The 26,315-nt window shown below is 37.3% G+C and overlaps 1 protein-coding gene across 3 annotated transcripts in view; it reads left to right on the forward strand.

Annotated features, from left to right (window-relative positions):
* LOC108147644 (neuroglian) overlaps window positions 1-26,244 on the forward strand; it is a 41,991-nt gene extending 15,747 nt beyond the window's left edge. Inside the window, exons 2-9 of one of the 3 annotated variants that reach the window (XR_001774528.2) lie at window positions 39-321; window positions 675-804; window positions 15,202-18,015; window positions 18,070-18,237; window positions 18,318-18,695; window positions 18,964-19,067; window positions 19,641-19,986; window positions 20,853-22,015. Coding sequence is in view for 2 of the 3 variants with exons in the window: in XM_017274300.2 (XP_017129789.1) it covers window positions 252-321; window positions 675-804; window positions 15,202-18,015; window positions 18,070-18,237; window positions 18,318-18,695; window positions 18,964-19,067; window positions 22,976-23,220 (3,909 nt within the window). In the remaining variant the exon portion in view is untranslated. Of the gene's footprint in view, window positions 1-38; window positions 322-674; window positions 805-15,201; window positions 18,016-18,069; window positions 18,238-18,317; window positions 18,696-18,963; window positions 19,068-19,640; window positions 19,987-20,852; window positions 22,016-22,975 lie in introns of those variants that run through there. The other 2 variants (XM_017274300.2, XM_041709343.1) reach the window with 2 other exon arrangements.
* The last annotated feature ends 71 nt before the right edge of the window (window positions 26,245-26,315 follow it).

The raw sequence follows: 26,315 nt of genomic DNA on the forward strand, positions 1-26,315 counted from the left end.
AGACGCCATTATCATCGTTGTCATAATCTCATTTGCAGTGCAACAGCAGAAAGTAATAAAAGCTCGGCTCGCATGCAATTTTCATTAGTGGGAAAATTGTTTGATATTTAAGAGACACCCGAGGAATAAACCGAATCAACGGCAGACACATTCCAAAATAAATTAATAATAGAAAAAGAAAAGTAAAAACAAAAACAAAAACAAAAACGAAACAACACTCGAGGGGGCGAGCGGAGAGCCAAACGACGAAAATGTGGCGGCAGTCAACGATGCTGGCCGCGTTATTAGTGGCCCTGTTAGCGGGCAGTGTAGAATGCAAAGGTAAGTATATAAGAAATAAATTAAGCTAAAAATGGAAGTTTAATCCGTAAATGTTGCCCAATAATTTTGTTCATACTAAAAGGAACACTATGACATTCTTATAACTCACTTGGGCTTTATTTATAGAATTTTAAGAAACTCATTTAAACCGATCATAGATCACCTGATGTGTGTTCCTTAAAGTGTATACCCCACAGTCCTGTGCTTAAAATTAGTAAACAATTTTTAAAAGTGCTAAAAATACTCAGGGCTTTTGAAGGGGAGTCCACAATTTATGCGATCAATTAGTTTGCTGGAACCCAATGCTCATCGATCTTTCCCCTTGTCTTCATTTTCTTCCGTATTATCTTTAGGTAACACCCCACCAAGAATCACAAAACAACCGACACCCGGGGAATTGCTCTTCAAAGTAGCGCAACAAAACAAGGAGAGTGACAATCCATTCATTATCGAATGCGAAGCTGATGGACAGCCCGAACCAGAGTAAGTTAACGATCAGGAATATATATACATATATTTAAGGGTTTCGAAGAACCAAACTAAAATTATGGAAATAGATCGTACGGCTAATTAGAATAGATCTTTTTTATATCTCTTCGGTGCCTATATATTTATGTAGTTCTGCCCTCTATTTTAAATCACATAACTCAAATTTAAGCAGTCGCGTCTACAAAGAATCATATACCATACCAAAATTCGTTTAAAAAATCAGATTTTGTTGTTTGTTTATTTCAGCCTTGTTGTTATAGACATGTTGTTTTTTTACGAAATATTTCGTCACAAGTATTTTTAATTCACTAGAGAACAGCGGAAAGCTTATTTTAAAGGAACTTGATGTATCAAGTTTACCCTAAAAAATAGTTAAAACAGCAAAATTCAATTTCATTATTAATAATGAAAGTTTTCATAGCTATTAATTTCCCAAGATATTAACTAATTTTAAACTAAAACATTTACTTTCTTTTGAAATTATTTATTAGAAACTTTAAAAATGGTATATTAATAAACACGCATAATACCTAGAAATAAAAAAAAAACTTTTTTTAAACTTCACTGTTTTTTTAGGGTATTAATATTCAAATTATTAAATTGTTGTCGAGCTATTTTTGTCGGCGAATCCTCCGAAAATATATTTCTAAATGTGTTCAAAAGTTTGATTTGGCGTCCTCTCCCATTATAATTCTGTGATGATGCAAGTCGTTGAGGAAGTGAGTGTTATTCGTTTCTCTGAGTAACCATAGACTTGGGCCATAAGAGCGATTTGAACCTGTTTCCTAAACACGTTTCGTTTCGGCTGTTTTATTCATAGTTTTTAATCACATTTTTTTTAGTAGAGCGTGTACTTGGGACCCATTGCAGGGGAATTGAGTCATTCGGTTGAAAAATGAGGAATTTGAAGTTAAACATTTGTAGAAGAGGGCAAGCAGCGGCTGTTGATGATGGTATGACCTCATTGCCAAAGAACAGGAGGGGTGTGGACATAAACAGAATAGAACAGCAGCGGCACAATATGCCATCAAAACATTCCAAAGCGTCTGAAAATATTTTTGTGATGGTAAAATATTAAATAAAAATAGTTTTCCCCTTGCTCTTATTCCAACAAGTAAAAATCAAGTGCGTAATGTCTTTATTTATTTGTTTCATATTTGTACTCATAAAAACAAGTGTACCATGTATAAATGAACAAATAAATTAAGAGCAGCTAAATCAGGGTAAAAAAAACAGTGGATTGGGCTGAAAAAGTAAAAGAATTTTAAAAACGTATAAAAACAAGTGAAATTTTTTGGATTCACATACTGAATGCTAGAGTTCATAAAACAATTCAAATTTCTTTGGTGATTAACTCAAAGGGAATGATTTTCAAAAAAAAATAGAATTTTTGAAGAGCTGTTTAAAATCAGATAAATATAATTTTGTTGATATAAGAAGACGTTATGAATCTATATTCCATAATATGTTCTGGATTTTCAAATTAATATTGTTATTTAATATGAAACAATTTTGACTTTCCTAAACATTGGCGACTTTTTTAATGAATGTATACTGTATTCTGATCGAAATTGGCACCAACAACAAGTGCAGGCAGTGCGCGAGCAGCGCAGTAACAGCGCTGCCGACGTCGGCAGAATAGCAACAGATGGCCGAATGCCAGGCACACACAAATACTCACACACACACACACACACACACACATGCAGAACGTGAGAAATGTGCAAGAATAATAAGAAGAAGAAGCAAAAGGAATGAGAAAATTGTGTGTTGTTTATTTTTACACGTACAAAACTAAAATGGGTTAATAGTGGGAAATGTGTGCGCTTTTCTTTCGGCCCTCTCTCCGTATACCCCTCTCACTCTTTCGCACTATCGCACTATCGCACTTTCGCAGCAAGTGGTTCAGGTACAGTGTTAGAAAAATATAAAAAATATCAGAGGCAAAGCGGTAATATCACAAAAACCAGTTTGACCGGATGGTCAAGCACGCTGAGAATTTTAACCAAAACGAAATGGAAACAAATTATAGGAAAAAAGAAATGAACTCAAGCTATGTGCCGGCGAACCATTACGTAATTTTACGAGACAATTTTTAACAAATTTTCCCTGAATTTGTACCGAATTTTTTTAGGGTTTAAGGAATATTTTCTTTGGGCACCATATGGCCTGGCGGCACATCTTACGATTAAAGTAAATATTACAAGAAGTAAATGATAAAAACCATTTTATTGGCCAACGGAAAATTTATGAAACTTCAAAAAAAATTAAAGTGGTCCCATTGCTTTTCAAAATGATTGTTCAACGAAATAATCCGCAAAATTGACCAAATTAAGCCAAAATTATACCATAAGTCTCAATTAAATAAATCGAAAGTCTTTGGACATTTTGTAATTGCAAAATAGTTGCGGACTTGAGAAAGATATATATTACAAAGCAAAACAGTGTGGGTATAAAACGGAAATTACTGGCCAATTTTCGTATTTTATCTTAGGCATGTCATAATGCTAAATTACAGCCATTTTTTCTCTCTCATTTTTAATTCATAACTATTTGGTTATGCTCGTTGGTTTGTGTTGGTTTCAACTGCACAGAGAAAAATATAGCATATAGTCATGCTATTACAACTACAACTTTAAAAATATTGGTAAAGCTGCTTTAAAGTTCGATTTATTGTTATAGCGGTACAAATATAAAAAAACGTTTGTATTTTAGAACATTTTAATTTGTGAATGAAATTATTATACTACTTATTGGTCAAAACATAAATTTAATTAGGATTTTTAATATTTTTTACAAAATATTAGTTCTTGAAAATGTGTAATAAATTGTATAAAGATTTCAAAATGTAATTGTTACTGTCACACTATTTTTTTTTTAGCAATAGTTGCTGTGTATAAAATCTGAAATTAGGCCGTATAAATTATAATCATATTGGACTTTTTTCTGTGCTTGCATTACATCAGTGGCACGCTTAATTTTCTCTTTTTTCCCTATCTGGGTTTTTTTTTGTGTGGTGCATTCTATCTATATATCCACATCTATATCTATCTATACGCCTCTGTGATTCGGCCTGACATACTTTTATTGTTGTCATTGGCCGATGTCTGGTGTCGCTATTTAAACTTTTTCTGTTGCTACTTTGTTGATGATGTTGTCGCTGTGTATATTTTGCTGTTGTTGTTGCTGTTGCTGTTGCTGCTGCAAATGCATAACGCAATGCGTGCACAGTTATTTTTAGATAGCAACGCAAAGCGATTCAATGATTATGATTTAATGATAAACGATTCGGATGATGCTGTTAGGTTTTTTTTTTACCCGTAGCACCCATATTTTGGCCTGGCTTTATAAGGAAAATATTTCACAGTTCGGAAAAATGTATTTATAACTGTTTATAGAATTTTACTGCACATAAAAATGCGTGATTCACATAGTGAAACCAATTTACGGAATTGAGTGTTTCTGCCTTACTTGCCAATGTTTATCTAACTCTTAGAAATTTATTATATATTGTTTTAGCTAATTTAAGACTTTAAGATTGTAAAATGAGTCAGATTCTCGATGTGGCTATTTCAATTGATTGCATTTAATATTAAGTGCAGACACATCTGGTCGTTAGACAGAAACAGAACCAACTGACGCATCGAGAGATGATTAATACGAATGGAAATAAAATCAACAGAGATTAAATAATGAAAAATAAGCAAATTGAAATTAAAAACGTGTTTCCTAATCATTTATCATTCGCTTTGTGATACAAATTTTCCCCTGAGGCAAGTCTACAATTATATCTGCGTATTACTTTCCCTTTTTCATTGTCTTCTTTTCTTTCAAATGGAACTATTTCCATATGGTTTGTGCCTCGCCTTTTCTTTTCATTTAAATTGCAGTCGAGGAGGTTAAGCAGTTCAATTGAACCGGGTTAGAGCTCAGTTATTTAAACCTCTCCATTTTTCTCTACACATTTTGAACATGTGAAATAAAAATAAATGTTTTTCAAGCTGCCCTTGATTTTTAAAGAGTTTGTGGGCTCAGCTTTGAAAAGAAAATGAAAAAAAAACTTACGCTGTTTGATTTTCAAAAGTTGTTTGCTGGAACTTTGATGAAAAACAAGTTTTGTGAGTTTTTGTTTATGTTTATGCATGTGTGGGAGCCATGATAACCATATTAACTTTAAAACCTACAAATACTTGAGTTTTCTTTTGTTTGATACTTTGAAAAATGATACAAAAATCAAGCAAAGCTTTAAGGTTACGCTTATTTTATGCACAGCCCTAATGCTTTTATCTTCGCAAGGAAAATTTTATTAAAATAATTTTATGGACAACACTTCTTTTTTACTTCATAATTGTGAAACAATACCATATATTTTTTTGCCTAGAAGAAGGCAAATAAAAGGTAATCCTTGTGACCCAGAATATTCCGCATACGCAGTGTAGGATGCCAACAGCTGCCAGCTGCTGAAAGATAAATTTATGGAAAAAGGAGTCGAGTTGAAGGCTCATTGATTTTTCACACCACGTTACACAAAGTCCTTCAAAAGCTGTCGCTACTAGTTCATGTCCTTGAATGTTATTTTTCTGCGCTCCAATCCACTTGGAACACCCTCCCTTACATTTTCCATCTCCCCCTCATTAATTTTGTTATTTTAGCTTCATGTTTCCCTAATGATTTTGTCTCGTCAGTTTGGCGCCAACTTTCCTACTGTGCCACCCCCGAAAAAAAAATCAAGGAAAAAGGGGAACAAAATAAAGGAAAAAACTGCAACTGAACAATTCAGTTGTTAAGTAGTCCGATTAAAATCCGGAACTTGCAACCCCAAAGAGATGGAGTCATCAAATGTCAGGAATAAAAGTCCGCAAACACAGTAAATACTTTTTGAGACGAACAATAAGTACAATAATACAAAGATCAATGTTGATGAATAATTGTTTTACCTTTTGAAATAGCTGATGTTAATAAAAAAATACTGTCAATTTAAACAAAAACAAGTAAAGAGCATACATTATATTATAATACATTTTCAAGAATCTCAAGTCATCCAAGCTTGACTGTACTTCCCGTTTGGTGTCGCTCCCCTTCGAAGACATGATTCATGCGAATCAATCAAACTTTTTGGGCACAGGACAAACAGGGGGTGAGGGGTTAAAGGTAATAATGGGCGGTAGGCGGTAGGAGTTAACTGATGACGACGTTCTGGTGTTGTTGTCTCGGCTTGCCATTTTGTCATTTATTCGGCTTCTATGCCCGTCTCGCTTCCGCTCGTTTTCCGCCTTATTTTGGGCTATTGCGCATATGAAGAATTAACGAAGAATCGGGGAATGAGGAAGAAGGGTAAGCAAATCGGAGGGAGTATCTTTTGGCATATTTAATGCAGCCAAATTGAAGAAAATCGATGAACTGCGACAGCGGAAAAAATAAGGCATAAAAGAGTAATAAGACTAGGGCTTCCTATATCAATTGTATTTCTTGGGAGGGTGGAAAGTAAATGGAGATATTACTTACTTACTTATCGAATCCAATATGACTCATTGTTTGATGTAATAATTTAGGTGTTTTCAATGCATTTAGTAGATTATATTAAAGACTACTTAGGGGGCTTTGGGGCTGTAAAACATTCAGTGAAACATTAAAAGCACTTTAGCTGATGGAATATTTCAAGCTTGTTAATTACTGTTAACAACGCCTTAGGATCAGGAAAGCAAGCTTGTCTGAGTTAAAAATACATATTAAAAGATTAAAAAAAAAAACATTAACAAAAAAGCAAACATTAAAATTCTTATATGGTCAAACCAAAAACACACAAAACCATAGAGAACATTAAACATGGCTAAAATGAAACCATGAAAAATCTCCATATACTGAACTCTAAAGATCTCGAGATCTGCGCCATTTCGACATTATTCTGCAGTCGAAATTCCCCTCACGATAAAATAAATCATAAAAACTTGCACTCAGATCTCTGGTCAAAGATTATTGTCAAGTAAAACCTGTGCTCAAAAAGTTAAAAAAATTTTTTTTTGTAGCTTTTACCAAAGTTTTCTCACGTTGCGTATTGCATTCATGATCATGATTCCTCATTCCTGCTTTCATTCCCGCCTTCTTGTGTTCTTTTGCCGACGACTTCTAACGGTGGCTCGAGCGCTCTTTAACCCTTTTATGGTTTTGTGGACCCAAAAGAGGGGAAAAAAGCATTACGCACATAACAATTACGAACGGAATGAGTAGTTTCAGGGTTTCTTCTTCGGGCTTCGTGACTTTAATGACGTTGCATAACGTTGGGAATTTAAATATGGAAACCCAAAATGATATCAACGTATTTTTAGACCTCGCCACTTCCGGTTCAGGTGTTAGCCTGGCCTGACCGTCTGTCCACAGGTGTCTTCTTCAAACGTCTCCCCCATTTTCTTTTCGCAAACAAATTCCCATCCGTTCAAATAAGTAAATGTTTACGTTTATTGATTCCGCTGTCAAAAACAGAAGCATCGTCTAAAATGCTATCAAAACAAACGGCACACAGGACAAAAATGTATGGGACTTTATTAATATAGTTTAAATTTTCAAAAGTTTGGTTTCAGGGAAATACAAATTAATACAATTTTATTAATTTTTCCTGATATGTAAGAAAGGGAAAAATTCCTCATAAACATTAAATTTTTTCCTAATTGTTGTGATTATTTCTTTATTAATTTGCTTATTTATTTCTTTAATTACAAACATTTTCGTCTGCTAGGTTACTGTAGGAAAAACTATTTCTTTCCGTGGCTTTTATTTAGTAAATGTTTCATAAAAAATCAGTAAAATATTTAATATATTTTATGGGAACTTATTGAACCCAGTTTTTATATGAAATACATTTTCTCAGTGCACAGTTCCTTTGCCCACGAAAGGTAACCATCGATTTGTGTGCAAAAGGGATGGCAAGAGTGTATTTGGGGGATGCCCCTTGGGCGGAATGCTGTTGCTATCGAATTTGGGGGGCCAAAATGGAAGTTAACTGGTCAACATGCATACACATACATATGCCAGGCATTCGGCCAAAACAGGGCTTATAAATGAAGACATTGTTCAAATTTAAATGTTGGAATTTAACCATAATATTATTAAATAGTTTAAATAACTTGGTAGCTTGACTGGATCAGCTAAAATAACCAGCTATTTGTTCAAACTAGCTTGAATAGAATTTGTTTCTTATTTATACAAAATAACTTGAAAAATAGGCTTGAAAAATTCCCCTTTCAGCTCTCATAAACGAAATAAATTTTCTTTTTTTTTGCAGCATTGTTCTGTGCATTTTCTAAAAAACGAAATACCAAAACCGCCACTCATTCAACTTCCCACTGGGACAACTCCCCCTAACAACAAACTTTTAAGCCTTCCTCCAAATTCCCACACAATCCGCATCATCGTCATCATCTTTTATAGCTCGTAAAACCAAAAACGACTTTTTAAATATGTACACCATACATACAATATTTGCAAGTCGTTAGACGACTACTCAAACTCATTCCCTTGCTAGATGTTCCGGCATCCTGTTGCAACATAGAAAAAAAACAACCAACTTCAGGAGGAAGGAACTCCATTCATTCGATTCTAGTATGTGTGTGTGCATTGGAATGCGGGTGCAACTCTTCAAGGGGATTCCCTTTTTCCATTTCCCTCTCTTCTTCTGCACAGTGGAATCAATCAATTTGTAATTTCTATCTTTTTATATTATGAAGTCTTCAAAATGCCATAGGTGTTTTGACTATAACCATTTATTTAGTAATATTATTTGAGTGCATTTTTCTTGCCATTTATTTGTTTATTTATTTTGGAATTTTTCCACTGTACCTGAAGCTGTGATTCTCGTCTTGTTTTTCATGTCAGATGTTAAGTACAAACTTTGGTGCACCGCCATTCCCTTTGGTGGCTGTGTTTTCATTCAATTCAGTCAGTGGAGTTATGCCTGGCTAGATGAGTCATCGTCCTGCCCCGTTCCCCAACTCCTGGCCATCGGACCCCCTTTTGTATCCCCCTTTCTGAGACCGGCACGTGGCAACTCTTTTGCTGTTTGTTTTAGCTAAAAGCGTTTGTTGCTCCCGCCTAATCCTTTGCAATCTGGTTTTGCCGCCCTTCGCCCGTCTCTTTCGCTTTGCGAATCAATAGAAAAGGAGTTTCTCTATCCACACAGAGAAAAAACCTCATATTATACCGTATTATTTTGTATAATATTTTAATATTTTATAATCCGAGTTTTGATAGAAACTTATAATATATCATTTTGTACGAACATTCCAAAATTCAGAATAACATAATTAAAAATGTGTTAAATGTTTTAGTAATGACCTGAACTGAAAACTCAGTCTTTCTGCAATGCTCGTTTTTCTAATATATCAATATATAGATGGGAACTTTTCAAGACATTTTTGTAATATAACTATGGCAATTCAAATACAATTTCTCTCTGTACATAGTTATCAACCCTTTTAGCTCTTAATGTGCTGTAACTGCAATTGAAAACGCATTGAAAGACACACAACTGACATTTGACATCGTTGATATGATGAGCAAAATCAAAAGTCAGTGGGAAACACGAGTTATATATAGGGAGTCCACTTGAACTTGAGCAACCTCGACGAAATAAAACAGAACTGAAAAATTGCTGCCGATCGCCTCTAGCTAATTTTGTCTGACTCTGACTTGATGATTGCCTCAATGTTCCGGTGATTCAGTCGGTGCCCCAATGTTTGTCTTCATTTTCAATGCTGCTGCGTGTCTGTTGTAATTTTACTTTATTTCACTTGCTGTAATTTTCGGCAGATGGAAAAAGATATTGGGCAATCCACAGAAGGGCACGACAATGTCAATTCTTTTTATTTTATTTTATTCTTATGCTTTTTTGAAAGAAAGTCAGCAATAAACACGAAATGATGTCAGAGTGTTTTATTTTAAACTATTTTAGTTAGTTTTGTTACTTAAACGTTTTGTGTATTAGATTTATACAGACTTAGACATAAAATATCCGTTAATAAATACATTTCATAGTTCTAACATTTGTTTTATTTATAAAATGCATTTTTTGAAATTACCTAACATCCTGATTTCGTACGTAGGAAGTATATAATTTTTCGTGGAATAACCCAATTTGTCACAAAGAAAAAAAACGGAGTGCTTTAGTTAAGTTTATTAGAGTGGACCTTTGGGGTGGGACGCTCAATTCCCCAGTTAGTTGTTTCCTTTGTCCCTGGGGTCGTTGTCGCACCTAATTTTCATTCTCCCTGGCTCTCGAGCACATCCATCAACTGTTGCCATGCCAGGGGTCACAGGTCGGGTGTCACCTGCTCCTCCGGCTCCTTTTCTCATTTTCGTTTTCCGGCTGCTCCTTTTTGGGACTTCCATCGAACTATAAAAACATTTTTGTTTGCATGTTGGCTGGCCATTAATGAGCGGTGAATCCCCCGCTTCAGGTTGTGCAGTGTCCTATTTTCGTGTTTCGTTTTGTTGTTATAGTGTGTTGATACCTTGGAGACGCTTCCGCTTTCCCCACTTTTCTTTTTTTTTTTTATAACAATACTCTAAAAGAACATATAAAACTATCATTACCTGATTCGGCAGGTGCTTTATACGTAGTTTTAAGAATTTATTTGCTTTCAAATTTTTTTTTAACATAGAAAAGAAAGGAAAAATATATATATTATTTAGAGTTCAAAGTACGCGGTTGCAACAATCAAAAGATTCTTATTTATATTTAGGTTACATACAATTTATTTCGTGTCTGTTCCAGTTGTAGAAGTCTTAGTTTAGTGTCTTTCGGTGTCATTGCACGTTTGACATGCACAAAATGTCAACAACGATGACGATGATGAGGAAACACACGCCCAGTTTCTTGCGATTTTCAATTCCATTTGTTGGGCCTTTTCCCTGCCTTCATTTTCCCTACCCTCTTCAGCTGGATTTTCCGAATCAGTATTAGCCGAAAAAGCTTTCTGCTGTTCTGCCCGCGGCTCAAAAACGGACTTTGGTCCTTGGGCCAACCCTTGTCAGCAGCTCCTCTATTTCCACTCGGTTTCCTCCTCGTCCGCTTAAAACCCGGAGGCCATTTAAAGTTCTGTTGCCATTTGGCCGCCGACAAAATTCACGGAATTAATTCGAATAGAGAACCAAGCCAAAAGGCAATGTACCCTAAAGTCGCATGGGAATATGAAAAACGTGACTAATTTGGGTAATGAAATACAAGAAATGCCTAATTAATTTAAATGTTCTCTGTGACGTGCTAGGGGAGCCATAAAAAATATATATAAATTAAAACAAATGTCGGTATTTGTAGGGAGTTGCAAATTAATTTACTAAAACCATTGTTAGGAATAAAAACGTTAAATAAATATTTGGTTCAAAAGTAACAATTAAATAATAATTTGTTTTATTTATTATCTACTTTTATTTCCAGAATTGCTCTTCATAGTAATTATATCTTGAAAACTGAAGAAATAACATTGTTTATTAAAATAGAAATTTATGTCTTGATGGGATATTTCCGAAGTGAGGTGCTCACTTACCTTGTTAAATCAATATTTTTTGATGGCTAATAAATACGCCGTCGCCTTAACCTGTTGCTTAGGGTATAATTATACGCGGCTAAGTGCAGGATGCGGCTGCCTTAGACCTAATACTCATATTGGCCCCTTCTTGCTGCTTTTGTTTAACTTTGGTCTGTCCACCCCCCCTACCACTCTGTCCACTGTCTCGCCGTCTCCCCCACTTTCTTCCGGGCCCCTCTTGCCCCCGTCTTCCCCTCTTTCAAAGCTCTTCCCTTCGGTTAAAAGCGGTTTTGGCTTTGGCTTTGGCTTGGCTTGGCTCTTTTGCTTTTACTTCTTGCCATCGCTAGCCCACAGTGGCGGTCAAAATAAAAGAACCTATGGTGAAAATCCTTAAATAAATCATGAGCAACCAGGTTCACTAAAATGAAAGCAATCACAATAAGTTTACACAAATCTTCTTTCAAAAATTAAATTTAAAAAAATTGGTACAAAACAAAAGTGGTCAGAAAAAGAAAAAAGGTCTGACATAATAATTTCATTACATCATTTTCATTTAAATTTTATTGCGAGTGAAAAACTTTAAAGTGCTTTATGCAACAGTTTTCAACAAATTTTTAAAGTGAGCCTATTTACTTATGCTAAAAATACAAAAAAAAGGCTACCAAAGGAATTATTTGACTCCTAGTTAAATGCATGTATGTGTATGTCTGCTATGAAAATGTATGGAGGTATATATATATAACTGGGTTATACATGTATATCCCCCCCGCCTCTCATGTATCCACTTCCCTTCGTCTGTGAGCGCGCGAAAAAGTATGCTACGGCATTCTGTTATTTTGCAACCCCAAAAAAGTAATGCCGAGCAAGAGGGGGCCCAACCGCCAAGCCCCACCCACAATTATGCAAAGCAGCGTGTATGTGTGTGTTTTAGCCGGGCTGATGAGTCATCAGCAGCCATGTCCTGGCACTTCTTGGCGCGTTTTCCATACAGATTTCTATCGCTGAAGGGCCCGGCAAGAACAGTGGCTGGCAAAAGCAGCTGAGGAAAATGCTAGGGGATTGGGAAAAGCAAGGGGGTTGCACTGGCAAAGGACTGCGAGGGAGTTAAGTGAAGCCAAGTCAACCCTAAAACTATCAGTGCACTTTGGGGTTAAGTGGTGTCGAGCTGGGAAAAGAAGTAAAATAAAGGAGCTCTACCACCAAGCAGCTGCTTAAAAAAAGGATATGTAAACAACAGATAGAATAGACGAACGGCGGATAAAGAAGCTTAAAATACCCTGGTTGAAACATTAAAAATAATGTTCATTAAGTTTAAAAAATATATAGAAATGTAACTTAAAACTACTTTCTACTAGCAAAAATGTATGTATTAAAAGTATACATAGTGAAACAATAAAAAGAAAATATTTTCTTACTTTAAATATGTTTTGTTCATACTTTCCATTTTGGACCATTTATGTTATAAACCATATTTAATTTAAAATACAATTTTGTTTTTTTAATTAACATGCCTCTTAGAAAGCAAGATACCCTTTGAAAAAATCATAAGAACAAATGCACAAATCGCTCAACTTGCAAATGGGCGAATTCTTGGGGGCGTGACGGTGTGGGCGTCGATAAGGTGTGGCTGAGCAGCTGTTGTCTGGCCATTTAGTTGTTGTCTTTGGCAACCGTTTCAGGTGACCGCTCCGCTGGCAGCGGTATAAAAGTAAAGGTAATGCCAATGTTTTGATGGTGTCGAGCGATGGCAACAGACGCCGTGCTTAACCGCTTGACTGCCTCTCCACTATCCTGGTATTTTGGTATTCCGGTATTCTGGTATCCTTCTACTCTTTTATCCTTTGCCATCCACCTTTTCAGCCACTTGGCCATTTGGCCGGCAATTTATTGACCCGCCGGCCAGTTTGTTTGCCTGGTGTATAGTTTGCAGTTTGGCGGGGGTGCGATGGCTTAATGTGTCATTGGTAACTGCTTTCAGACTGTTTTCAGTGAGGGTTTCCTTCCCACCTTCGATGCACGTGGCCTGATATGGAAATCCTGGTATTTCGCTGTCTCATTGGCTCACTTTTTGACCCCGGAGAAAGGATTGGCCAGGGGTTGCAATTCACTTTTCATTGCCACAAATTAACTCGCCTTCATGAGAAGTCTGGCAACTGAAATAAATTGACATTGATAAATTAAGAAAACTATTAAAAACCAATATAATTATATATTTCATAGGTTTTCATTAATTTAATAAATGTTCGTAATAATTCATTAACATACAATAAATGTAAACTTTCACATTTCTTTACGATTTTTTGAAGTTCTGTGACAAAGCCTTTAAACTTTTAATGAAATAAATTCCAATTCAGCTCTATAACAATAAATTATAAAGAAGTTTCGTTATATTCCGACTGAGCACTTCTAATTGGAACACCGAACCAATTAAAAGCTATCTTCATAATCAGCATACCGCATCCTATGAAATCAGTTGAGTCACTTTGACTGCAGTTCAACAAACCCACCGATCCCCCCTCGCCACTCCAGATGCAGCAGAGTTCTCTTCACAGTTCAACTTACAACACTTAAAAACAATTCAAATGATTGACCTATTGCATGACCCGTCGTCAAGACCGAACCCAAAAAGATCCGATGAAAAGAGCTGAGAAGGGGGATACTTTGGAAAATACTGCTCAAGTATGGCAAACAAAAAAAAAAAAAAAAAAGAAATAAATAAAAAAAAGATGCTTAACAAGCTCAAGCAGCGCGGCTTGTTCACATAATTGACTCGAGCTTTTGAGTTTTGTGTATACAAAATTCTACAACTATTTACAATTGCGGTAGAAATAATAGTAGGCTCTTCAGAAACTACAATTTAAATAGAAACTAAAAATGCCTGGTATTAATTAACATCCAATTATATTTCCATTACAATTTAAAGTTTGTTAGACGTTAAGTGGCGGATAAACATATATATGCAACGAAATATAAATAAATACATTTGAAATGAGCCATACAAAAATGTATTCTATAGTTTTGTGAAAAATATTATTCAAAGACCGCCAGTTATTCTTCCCCCAAAATCTATATATCTATATCATTTATAAAGATTAACGGCTGGCATAGTTACAGAACGGGATAAAAGAAGCCAGATATAAACTTAAACAACATATCAGCAAAAACTGGGTTCAGCTCGTTGACTTCCTTTTGCCGCTTAATTGCAATTACTTGAGACATGAAACAAGCAAAAATCTGCCATCCCCTCAATATCCCTTCCCCCGATTACTACTCACTTCAATCAACATTTTTCGCAATTGGAAATTAAGCAAGTTGTCATAATTTGTGCATAAAAAATGTCTTAATTTTCTTCTTTGCTCGCCGCTTTGCGAAATGTTGATTAAGCTAAATTAAATGTGGAAATTAAGTTGTTAGAGAGTCTACATCTTAATGAGTCGAATGCCAGTGAGGAAATGCGGAAAACTGTCGAGTTACTAATGGAAAGAGGCGGGAAATGGGACTTATGTTCGAATAAACAATTAAGTGAATTAGTTAATCCCGCCGGCTGAGGCAATTAATTGTTATGATCTGAAAACTATAGCCTCTTAAGTACTCAGCTTGGTATTTAAAAGTAAATTATATTTATGGTTTAATCATTTGCTTGACTCTATTTGAAAAAGTACATTGCTTTTATTGTTTTGAAATACTTTTTTTTTTACCAAAAGTAGTAATATTGGTTGTAATAAAAACCGAAACCGATAATTGTTTCGGTTTTAATCCTTGATTTAGATATTAAGCTTTAAATATCAATACATCAGTGTAAGCGTTAAGGGTCCAAAATCGTAATACTTTTTGCTGACACAATTCTCTCTCTGTTTTTGTCCCATTACAGATATAGTTGGATCAAGAACGGCAAAAAGTTTGACTGGCAGGCCTACGACAACCGAATGCTGCGGCAGCCTGGCCGTGGAACCTTGGTGATCACCATTCCCAAGGACGAGGATCGCGGCCACTACCAGTGCTTCGCGTCCAACGAATTCGGAACGGCCACCTCGAACTCGGTGTATGTGCGCAAGGCGGAGCTGAATGCCTTCAAGGACGAGCCGGCCAAGACCCTGGAGGCCGTGGAGGGTGAGCCCTTCATGCTGAAGTGTGCCGCTCCGGACGGTTTCCCCAGTCCCACGGTCAACTGGATGATCCAAGAGTCCATCGATGGCAGCATCAAGTCGATCAACAACTCCCGCATGACCCTGGATCCCGAGGGCAATCTCTGGTTCTCGAACGTGACCCGTGAGGATACCAGTTTGGACTTCTATTATGCCTGCTCGGCCACCTCGGTGTTCCGCAGCGAGTACAAGATCGGCAACAAGGTGCTCCTCGATGTCAAGCCGATGGGCGTGAGTGCCTCCCAGAACAAGCATCCGCCCATCCGGCAGTATGTGTCCCGTCGCCAGTCCTTGGCGCTGCGTGGCAAGCGAATGGAACTGTTTTGCATCTACGGTGGAACCCCGCTGCCGCAGACCGTGTGGAGCAAGGATGGCCAGCGGATACAGTGGAGCGATCGCATCACGCAAGGTCACTACGGCAAATCGCTGATCATACGGCAAACGAACTTCGACGATGCCGGAACGTATACCTGCGACGTGTCCAATGGCGTTGGCAATGCCCAGTCCTTCTCCATCATTCTGAATGTCAACTCGGTGCCGTACTTCACCAAAGAGCCCGAATTCAATACCGCCGCCGAGGATGAGGAGGTGGTCTTCGAGTGTCGGGCTGCCGGTGTGCCAGAGCCCAAAATCAGTTGGATACACAATGGCAAGCCGATCGAACAGAGTCCGCCCAATCCTCGGCGAACGGTCACGGACAACACGATCAGGATCGTTAATCTGGTCAAGGGGGATACCGGCAACTACGGTTGCAACGCCACCAATTCGCTGGGCTACGTGTACAAGGATGTCTATCTGAATGTCCAGGCCGAGCCGCCAACGATCAATGTGCCCCCCTCGGCGGTGTCCAGTGTGGATGGCCGCAACATCACCATCAAGTGCCGTGTGTCGGGCTCGCCCAAGCCGCTGGTCAAGTGGCTGAGAGCCAGCAATTGGCTGACCGGAGGTCGCTACAATGTCCTGGCCAATGGTGATCTAGAGATTCAGGACGTAACCTTCTCGGATGCCGGCCAGTATACGTGCTATGCGCAGAATAAGTTCGGCGAGGCGCAGGCCGATGGCTCGTTGGAGGTCAAGGAGCACACCAGAATCACCCAGGAGCCGCAGAACTATGAGGTGGCCGCCGGACAATCGGCCACATTCCGCTGCAACGAGGCCCACGACGATACGCTGGAGATCGAGATCGATTGGTGGAAGGATGGCCAGTCCATTGACTTCGAGGCGCAGCCGCGTTTCGTGAAGACCAACGACAATTCGTTGACGATTGCGAAGACCATGGAACTGGATTCGGGCGAGTATACGTGCGTGGCCAGGACGCGATTGGATGAGGCCACGGCCAGGGCCAATTTGATTGTGCAGGATGTGCCGAATGCGCCCAAACTCACGGGCATCACCTGTCAGGCCGACAAGGCGGAGATCCAGTGGGAGCCGCAGGGAGACAATCGCTCGCCCATCCTCCACTACACCATTCAGTTCAACACCTCCTTCACGCCCGCCTCCTGGGACGCCGCCTACGAGAAGGTGCCCAACACGGACTCCTCGTTCGTGCTGCAGATGTCGCCGTGGGCGAACTATACGTTCCGTGTGATCGCCTTCAACAAGATCGGCGCCTCGCCGCCGTCGCCGCACAGCGATAGTTGCACCACCCAGCCGGAAGTGCCGTCCAAGAATCCCGACAATGTCGTCGGCCAGGGCACCGAGCCCAACAACCTGGTCATCTCGTGGACTCCCATGCCGGAGATCGAGCACAATGCCCCCAATTTCCACTATTATGTGAGCTGGAAACGCGACATCCCGGCTGCCGCATGGGAAAACAGTAACATATACGACTGGCGGCAGAACAACATTGTGATCTCCGATCAGCCGACGTTCGTCAAGTACCAGATCAAGGTGGTGGCCATCAACGACAAGGGCGAGTCCAATACGGCTGCCCAGATTATTGAGGGCTACTCCGGCGAGGATCGTCCGCTGGACGCTCCCACCAACTTCACGATGAGACAGATCATTTCGTCGACCAGTGGCTATATGGCCTGGACGCCGGTGAGCGAGGAGTCGGTGCGGGGACACTTCAAGGGCTACAAGATCCAGACCTGGACGGAGAACGAGGGCGAGGAGGGTCTGCGGGAGATCCATGTGAAGGGGGATGCCCACAATGCCCTGGTCAGTCAGTTTAAGCCCGATTCGAAGAACTTTGCCCGCATTTTGGCCTACAACGGACGCTTCAATGGCCCGCCCAGTGCCGTCATCGACTTCGACACCCCAGAGGGTGTGCCGTCACCGGTTCAGTCACTGGACGCCTATCCTCTCGGCTCGTCGGCCTTCATGCTCCACTGGAAGAAGCCGTTGTATCCCAATGGCAAGCTCACCGGCTACAAGATCTACTACGAGGAGGTTAATGAGAGCTATGTGGGCAAGCGACGTGAGCACGATCCGCACATCACCGATCCCCGGATCACGCGTATGAAGATGGCTGGTCTGAAGCCCAACACCAAGTATCGCATCTCCATCACGGCCACCACCAAAATGGGCGAGGGATCTGAGTGAGTATTGTTAAATATTATATGAAATTTATATTTTATACTTGCTCTCTATAGGCTCTACATTGAGAAGAATACGCTTAAGGACGCTATCAATGTGGCCCCGGCCACGCCCTCTTTCTCCTGGGAACAACTGCCGTCCGACAATGGACTGGCCAAATTCCGCATCAACTGGCAACCAAGTTCCGAAGGTCACCCAGGCACACACTTCTTCACCATGCACAGGTAATACTAAAATATATATATATATATATATTGTAATGCATAAAAGTAATGGAAATTTACCAACCTACTTGCGAAACCAGGATCAAGGGCGAAACCCAATGGATACGAGAGAATCAGGAAAAGAATTTGGACTACCAGGAAGTGGGCGGCTTGGATCCGGAGACAGTGTACGAGTTCCGCGTGGTCTCCGTGGATGGGCACTTCTACACGGAGAGTGCCACGCAGGAGATCGACTCGAACAGCGTGGAGGGACCGATAATGGTGGCGAACAAGACGGTGGCCAATGCAGGTTGGTTTATCGGCATGATGCTGGCCCTGGCCTTCATCATCCTCCTGTTCATCATCATCTGCATCATCCGACGCAATCGGGGCGGCAAGTACGATGTCCACGATCGGGAGCTGGCCAACGGCCGGCGGGATTATCCCGAAGAAGGTGGTTTCCACGAGTACTCGCAACCGTAAGTACACAAATACAGGACTAATTAAATTAAATCAAAACAAAAAACTATTTGATTTGGTTTCAATTAAAATAATGGCATAAACCTAGATATATCGACATTTACAGAAAATCAGATTTATCGTATTTACACCCTTGTTGAAAGAGGGTATTATAAAATTGGTCAGAAGTCCGTATGTTTATTTTCCTTTGTGCGAGCTCAGCTAAAATCTAGCTTAAGCCGATTATTTTCGATAACAAATCAATAATGTTTTCCAATTAAATTACAGGTTGGATAACAAGAGCGCTGGTCGCCAATCCGTGAGTTCAGCGAACAAACCTGGCGTGGAAAGCGATACCGATTCGATGGCCGAATACGGCGATGGCGACACAGGTTAGAATCCTTCCTTTATTCCAATATATACATATATAATATGTATATCGAGATATCATAGAGTATGTCTAGTGCTCCCCCTCTCCATTATCTGATTGTCCATGAAAACGGTAATGCTACTTTAGAATGTTTTAGACTGTTCTTTCATTGTTGCTCACTGCATTGGTAAAAGTAGAATTTTTTTTTAATGTTTTTAATCCATTTTTAGTAGTTTTTTTTATGATCTTAAAATACGATTAAAAGAAAATTTTAAAATATAATTTTGAAAGCATGTTGTTCAATAAAAATGTTGTTATTTTTATATGGATAGAACAACAAATTTATTAAGGCGCTGCATTACCGTTATTAGGATAAATCGGTGGACCAATAAAAGTTACATTTCTAGGCTTAAGTCTAGCACCCCACCCCAAACTTATCATTGTGATTTTTTTTTATCTCTTTGGTTGTTTCACTCTCTTGATTTCTTTGCCACATTTGTTTTTGGTTCGCATTGATGACGATTGTATGGGATGTGGTGGAAATAAAAATAAAAATGGATAAAATTATTAATGGAATATATTGGATAACGATCAGCTGTGGCCACTGCCGCTGCTCGCGCCGCTGCCGCAGCCCGCAGCAAATCGACGTCGTTGCCAACGTCATCGTCAGCGTCCGCCCAACAGCAACAACAACAACTGCAACAGCAACGGCCGTCGACATCGACATCGACGTCGTCAGACGTTCCAGTTCCAATACTCTCTTCGGTCTCTCCCACTCCCACTGTCAGCAACTCCGTCACCCCCTCCGCTGCCCCGCCTTCCTACGAACTTTGCATGGCGGATTCTGAGCACCGCAAAGCCTAAAAGAGAGTGGAGCTCCATTCTACTCTACCCTTCTCTTCCTCCCAGACCGGTTTTGTTGTTGTAATTCAATCAGTCAGGTAGCTCTTCCTTAATTAGTTCTGCGGCTCTTTTGTTTCCTTGTGCTTTAAAGAGGAAGCTTCATATCATTACAGTGGTGGTCACTAAAAATGCACGATTGTCTTATGGAAATTAAAATACCTTTTGTATTTATAAAATGTCAAACAAAAATTGATTGCATTATGATGTAAGGTTCCAATTATTAATTAAATGCTTGTATTATCAAGGGTTTTACCATTCAATAAAATCAAACTATATATGCTTTTATAATACTTAAATCATTTGCAATATATAATATGCAAGATATTTAATTAAACATAATTGTTATACAAAGGTATTGGGATTTTCAATGTCAAATCGATGGCCACCGCTGGGTTTGCAGCACAATCTCTTTTTTTCTGCCACTTCCAAGATGCTGCATGAAGATCAAGGCTGCTCTCTTTCGCGCTTTGCTCAAACTCCTTCCAGGCAACCGAAGAGAGCCTCTGCCGTTATAAAGCCGAAGCTTTTGCTTTCTCTTGATTGATTCATTGAACTCTGCACGAAGTTGACTGTTCGTTCTCTTTTATTACTAACAACTTTCGCGCCTTTTGCCGGAGAGAGCCTTCATTTATTTGCTCTCCACTAGTGCAAAAAAAAAATCGATTAAAGCTTAATTTGATCGGCGATAAAAAAAAAAAAAGATTTCAGACATTTCCCATATTTCACATGTTTTGTGTTCCTTGTTATGTGTTCTTTGTTTATATGTTTCATATGATTTATTATTTATAACTGCACCATATTTTATTTATATTATATTTGTATCATTTTTTCTTTTTTCTAAACCACCTAAAATGAAACAAAAAAAAAAAACTTTAACAAATCGACAACGACAACCAATATCCAGGCATGAACGAAGATGGATCCTTTATTGGCCAATATGGACGCAAAGGACTTTGATTTAATTAGTAAGCAGCGCGCCGCAACAGCAACTCAAAAAATATCGAAACCGAGCCCTTAACCCAACCCCAAATATCAACAAGACCAAACACCATCACAGCAGAAAAAGAAAAACTTATGGAAATAATAAAGAAATGCTACCCAACCATGATTGGGTATTAACTAATTATCATTCGATTAAGTGCAAAAACGACCAATAATTTAAAATATATATCTATATATATTATATATAAAAAAAGAGGTTTTATATATAAATATTACAATTTAGAATTGTGTAAAAACAAAAGCAAATCAAAACTGCCAAACAACATGAACAACAACAACAACAACAATAGCAACAACAACAGCGAGGATGCAGCAAAAAGGCTATTAACGAAATAAATGTCTTCATCGGAAGAAGTAGTAATCGAGAAAGAAAATGCATGCGAATTAAAACAAACAAGATGAAATAATCATATAAATATTTTTCTGGACCACAACGGGCAGCTGCGTGTAATTTTTTTTGTTAAGAAAATTAAGAAACTATAAGAAAAAAAATGAAGCTCGCTTTTAAAATCTCTAAATTGCGCACATGTCTACCTGTCCCACTCTATCCCCTGCACTCTGTATATCTCTGTCCCGCTTTCTCCCTCTTTTTACTTGTAATGCATATATATATTTATAAACATAAAGCGTAAATTAGTTATAATTTAATAATTTTTTTATAAAACAACACTCGAATGTAAAATCTCCGTTTTAGCTTGGCCGAAAATCAAAAAGAAATCCTTTTAGCTTACATGGTTACTACTTTATTTAAGCCTACTGTGTGAATTTTGTTTTTATTTCTGTATTTAATTTTTTTAGTTTGTGTAATGACTTTGAATTCATTTGCTTTGTTTTTGGACAGTGAAACAATGTTCTAAAATGTAAAAACGTTTCCTTCCCGAGTTGTTTTCCGGGAACAGCAACAAAATAAGTATATTTTTTTCAATGTATTTAATATTAAAGAATGAATGAAGAGAACAGCATAATTATATGAAAATATAATTTTTTTTATATATGTATGATGTACTTTCGCATATCGAATTAGAAAGAAAACAAATAAAATAAAGAAAACCGAATAATAAACAATGACAATTGTGTAGACTTTGAAATTATTTGAAATTTGCATTTGACCGAAATCACGGTATATAAAAATGCATGCTTGTTTTAAAACTTTTAGATTTTTGGAGATTATAATCTGTATAGCGCTTAATAGATTTTATTTTCACAATCTTCTGTACGTCATTGAGTTTTGGTTAAACCGAATACGTTTACGTTATTATTTTCTTTGGCTAATCATCATTTTGAGCTGACATATTTGCAAGGTAAAGTTGAGTATATTTTCAAGCAATTTGTTTAATTTTTATATAGACTTATTTGTAGTTGTAGTTTTCTTGCCAAAGTAGTTTTAGATTAACCAACTCCCCTCGCCTTCAACCCAACCCAAGACAAAAATGATAACAAAACTAACTAAGTTAAAAATAACTTTTAATAATACAAACCGCGATTATAAGGAAAGCTTAACTGCACTGGTGTTGGTTGTGGTTAACACGAGTAAAAATAGTATTACTAACACAGAAAAGACACAATTTTATGTTGTTTTCATAACTTAACATTTTGCACCAGTTTAATAAAATATAGGTTTAATGGAAGTGCCACTGAAATATTTAAAATTATATATATTAATCCGTAAATTACCATGAATTAAACAAATTCAAATTCTGCGCCTTTATTATTGTAAAACTAAGAATTTTTATTATTGTTGTATTTTTTTTCGAAAACATTCCTGCCTTTTATTTGAAAAATAATAATAAAAATATCAAATAATAATAACAAAAAAATAATATCAATATCAAATAATAATATCACTATCATATCCATTTTAAAAAGGGCTTAGGTATTAATTCAAGGATTACAAACCTTTTAAGATTTCTCTGGCATCCTCCAATAATTCAAAACCCTTAGAAACGATAATATGAAAATAGAAAGAATTGGTGCAACTATGTGAAATTAATGGTAATTAATTTTGAAATTTCTCTTTCACCCCAGGACAATTCACTGAGGACGGCTCCTTCATCGGTCAGTATGTTCCTGGAAAGCTTCAGCCGCCGGTTAGTCCACAACCCCTAAACAATTCCGCTGCGGCGCATCAGGCGGCGCCAACCGCTGGAGGATCGGGAAGCGGATCGGCAGCGGCCGGAGCATCGGGATCAGCTTCCGCCGGTGCTGGAGCCGGAGGAGCCTCTGCCAGCAATGGAGGAGCTGCAGCCGGAGCCGTGGCCACCTACGTCTAAGAGGCGTGGCTGGGATTCATTTGCCCTTTGTTCTCCTGGTTTTCTTCAACCGACTTAAATGCCCCTTAAACCAAATACTTTGTGTAATTCTATGTGTAAAACGAAAACTGCTTTAAGTGTCTGCAAAAACAAAGAAACAAAATTATAAATAACATAAAACGAAAATGAAAAAAAACCAAAAGAAAACAATTGTAAAGTGATGGAAATCTCGCATGAATTTAAAGCATATAATTTTGCTTCTTTTGGCTTATAAATTTATTATAGCAAACAGTAAAACGCCTTTTCAAAAACAAAAAAAAAAACTTTTGTGTAAGCTTAAAAAAAAAAAAAAGAAACCAAAAATGAATGTAACGTTGAGAAATGTATGAAGAAGGAAAAGAACAATTAATGACGATGTCTGTTTGTGTAATAATTTTTTTTGTCGAAATACCTTTAGTTGTTAGTGGCACAAGGATATATATCTACATGGAAATCGAGTCGAGTTTTGTAAACCAAAGAGGGATTGAAATGAAATGAATGCAATAGCGACAGATGTAACGATTCCAGTCTAATCTAAACTAAGACTTGTTCAAAATGTACAAAACAGAAGGCTTAAATAAGAACCATCAGGCAGCTTCGATCAATGATTGACTGAATTGCAAAGATAATGCCTTGACTACTTTGCAATCAATTATATAGTACAGAACTGCTTGTTAATGTATAACTAACCAAATATCGATGTGTTCAATTAGCAGCAAGTCAAATTTTCAACTTGACCTCGTTTACTTCTTGCCACAATCAAAGACTTAAAGGCAGAGCAGGTTTTCCAGCGCCAGTTCAAGTAATCCAGGCGAAGCAGAAGTAATATATATTCCCTTCGTCGTCGGCAATTCATATATTTAAGTTCCAATTTTCGTCCATAGTCTAATGCAATTTTTCGCGTATAGTGTTTAAACAGAATCCTTTCATTTTGTCCATTAATTCTTTAAGTAAAGCAAATTAGTTAATTAACAAATTAGTTGGCCCACTTCTACGAGTCGGTCATTGTAACCTACTATAATATGCAGCTAAATACCTATAATTGTTCCATATGGTACTCCCTCTTATTTTAAAGAAAATGTTAAAACCCGTGAGATGCAGGTTGCGTCTCAGGTTTCCACTTAATCCAGATATCTGTAATAATAATAATGTATTCATATTTTTTTTGTACTAATAACACACCAAGTGGCATTAGAGTCTAAACAAACACAATAAAAAAACAAAATAAATGCAAAAAAACACACTTTTTGTTTTTTAAAAACCTTTGCCGCTTTAAGACAAGAGATGCTTTGAATTTTTTAAAAAAAACTCGATCCGAATATGTCAACTAATATATTTGAACTTCTTAGATTACCCACAACGCTTAAATCGACACCCAAAAAAAAAACAATTCCAGAACGGACTTAATTTGAACGGTTCAGTTTTATTTGCGAATTAGGCAGTATATTAAGTATATTAGGTGGATAAATAAGCTTACGATTATTTGGTCTTTAACGAACATACAGGGTTGCTTAGTCAAATTTTGCATAGATTTAAAAATGAAAAAAGAGGAGGCGTGTAATTTGATAACTCATATTTTGTGCACTGCGTTCTGTTTGTTGTTATATTAATTAGCTATTTGTAATGAACTATAATCCCCGGCTTCAGCATAGTTTTCAATCAAATCGAATCGAATACCCAATACCCAATACCAAGACCTCCCCAAAAACCGAACCCACACAAAAATTGGGAGACAACCGAACGATCCACATACAATTCACCTGCACCACGCATATCCCAACGATTGATATAACAGATATACGAGGAGGAAGTAGAGCGAAGGGAAGTAGGAAACTAGATCAGAAAGGACATGGAAGGACAACAAGACAAAGGAACTACATAAAACAATACAAACAAAACTTGCTATACAAACGTATATATGGATATATGATATATAATATATATATTTACAGTATAGAGGACAACGATCTAAATCTAATGTTCACGAGAAAGCGATATATATATATATATATATAAATATATATATATACACAAAACATATAGAGAGATTTATAAGATTTTGCATAGATATTGTGATTTCCCAAAATAAAAACTCAAAATAGTCAATAACAATGTGGAAAACCGAAAAACCAAAAGTTAACCAATTAAACTAAACTAATATTTCCTCTTTTGTCGTATGAAAAACAAACTAAAGTGTTCATCAGTGGAATTATCGAAATAATCGTTCGTCTTCGATGACAGAGCCAGAAAAAGCGATAGCGATAACGGCATCGATAGCGATAGTGAGAGAACCACAACAACAACAAAAAATGCACTGCCTGTGTCTGGTTCTATTTTACATCATACCATTTACATTTACAGAATCATAAACATTTACACACTTTAATAAGCGCAAGTCAACACCATGCAAAACATTTTTGAAACTAATAAAGGTAATTTGCACAATACTGTGATTCCTAGCATGAAACAAAAAAGACACGATGAACAATTAACGACTAGCGATAAGCGATTAATAATCGGCTTTTGAGTGTTTGTGTGGTTCGGAAACTAATGTGTTTGTATTGTATATTTTTCACAGCATTATTGAACATGTTTACAACAAGAACTACTTATCTAACCACTCAGTAATATCCAACTTGAACAATTTACTTGCATATGATTATAACAATTATTATTGCTAACCAACGGCCTATAAACAAATTAAATATTATGCAGAACAAAATCGAAAACAAATGAAAAAAAAAAACAAGAATACAAAGTACTTTTTTAAAATGAGTTTTTAGCGAATCAAATATAAACTTAAGATTAACAAATTCATATACAACAAACAAGCAGCAGAAAAGCAGCGTCTATAAAACCACAACCAGATCAGAACAATCTGAAGAAAATTCTTTGCCCAGGAAAATCAAAACGAGCAAATGGAGAAAATGCTATATTAAAAGATCAGAAATCGTGTAAGCTGTAAAACCTATAATGAGAAATAAACTATAGAAACTATATAAAAAACAAAAGTGTTGGTGTTGTATTTTATTTGTTTACTTTATGATTTAATTAAATTCAGTTATGGATTAAAGTAT

Source organism: Drosophila elegans, unplaced genomic scaffold (assembly GCF_018152505.1).
Source record: "Drosophila elegans isolate 14027-0461.03 unplaced genomic scaffold, ASM1815250v1 contig_149, whole genome shotgun sequence".
NCBI classification, from domain to species: domain Eukaryota; kingdom Metazoa; phylum Arthropoda; class Insecta; order Diptera; family Drosophilidae; genus Drosophila; species Drosophila elegans.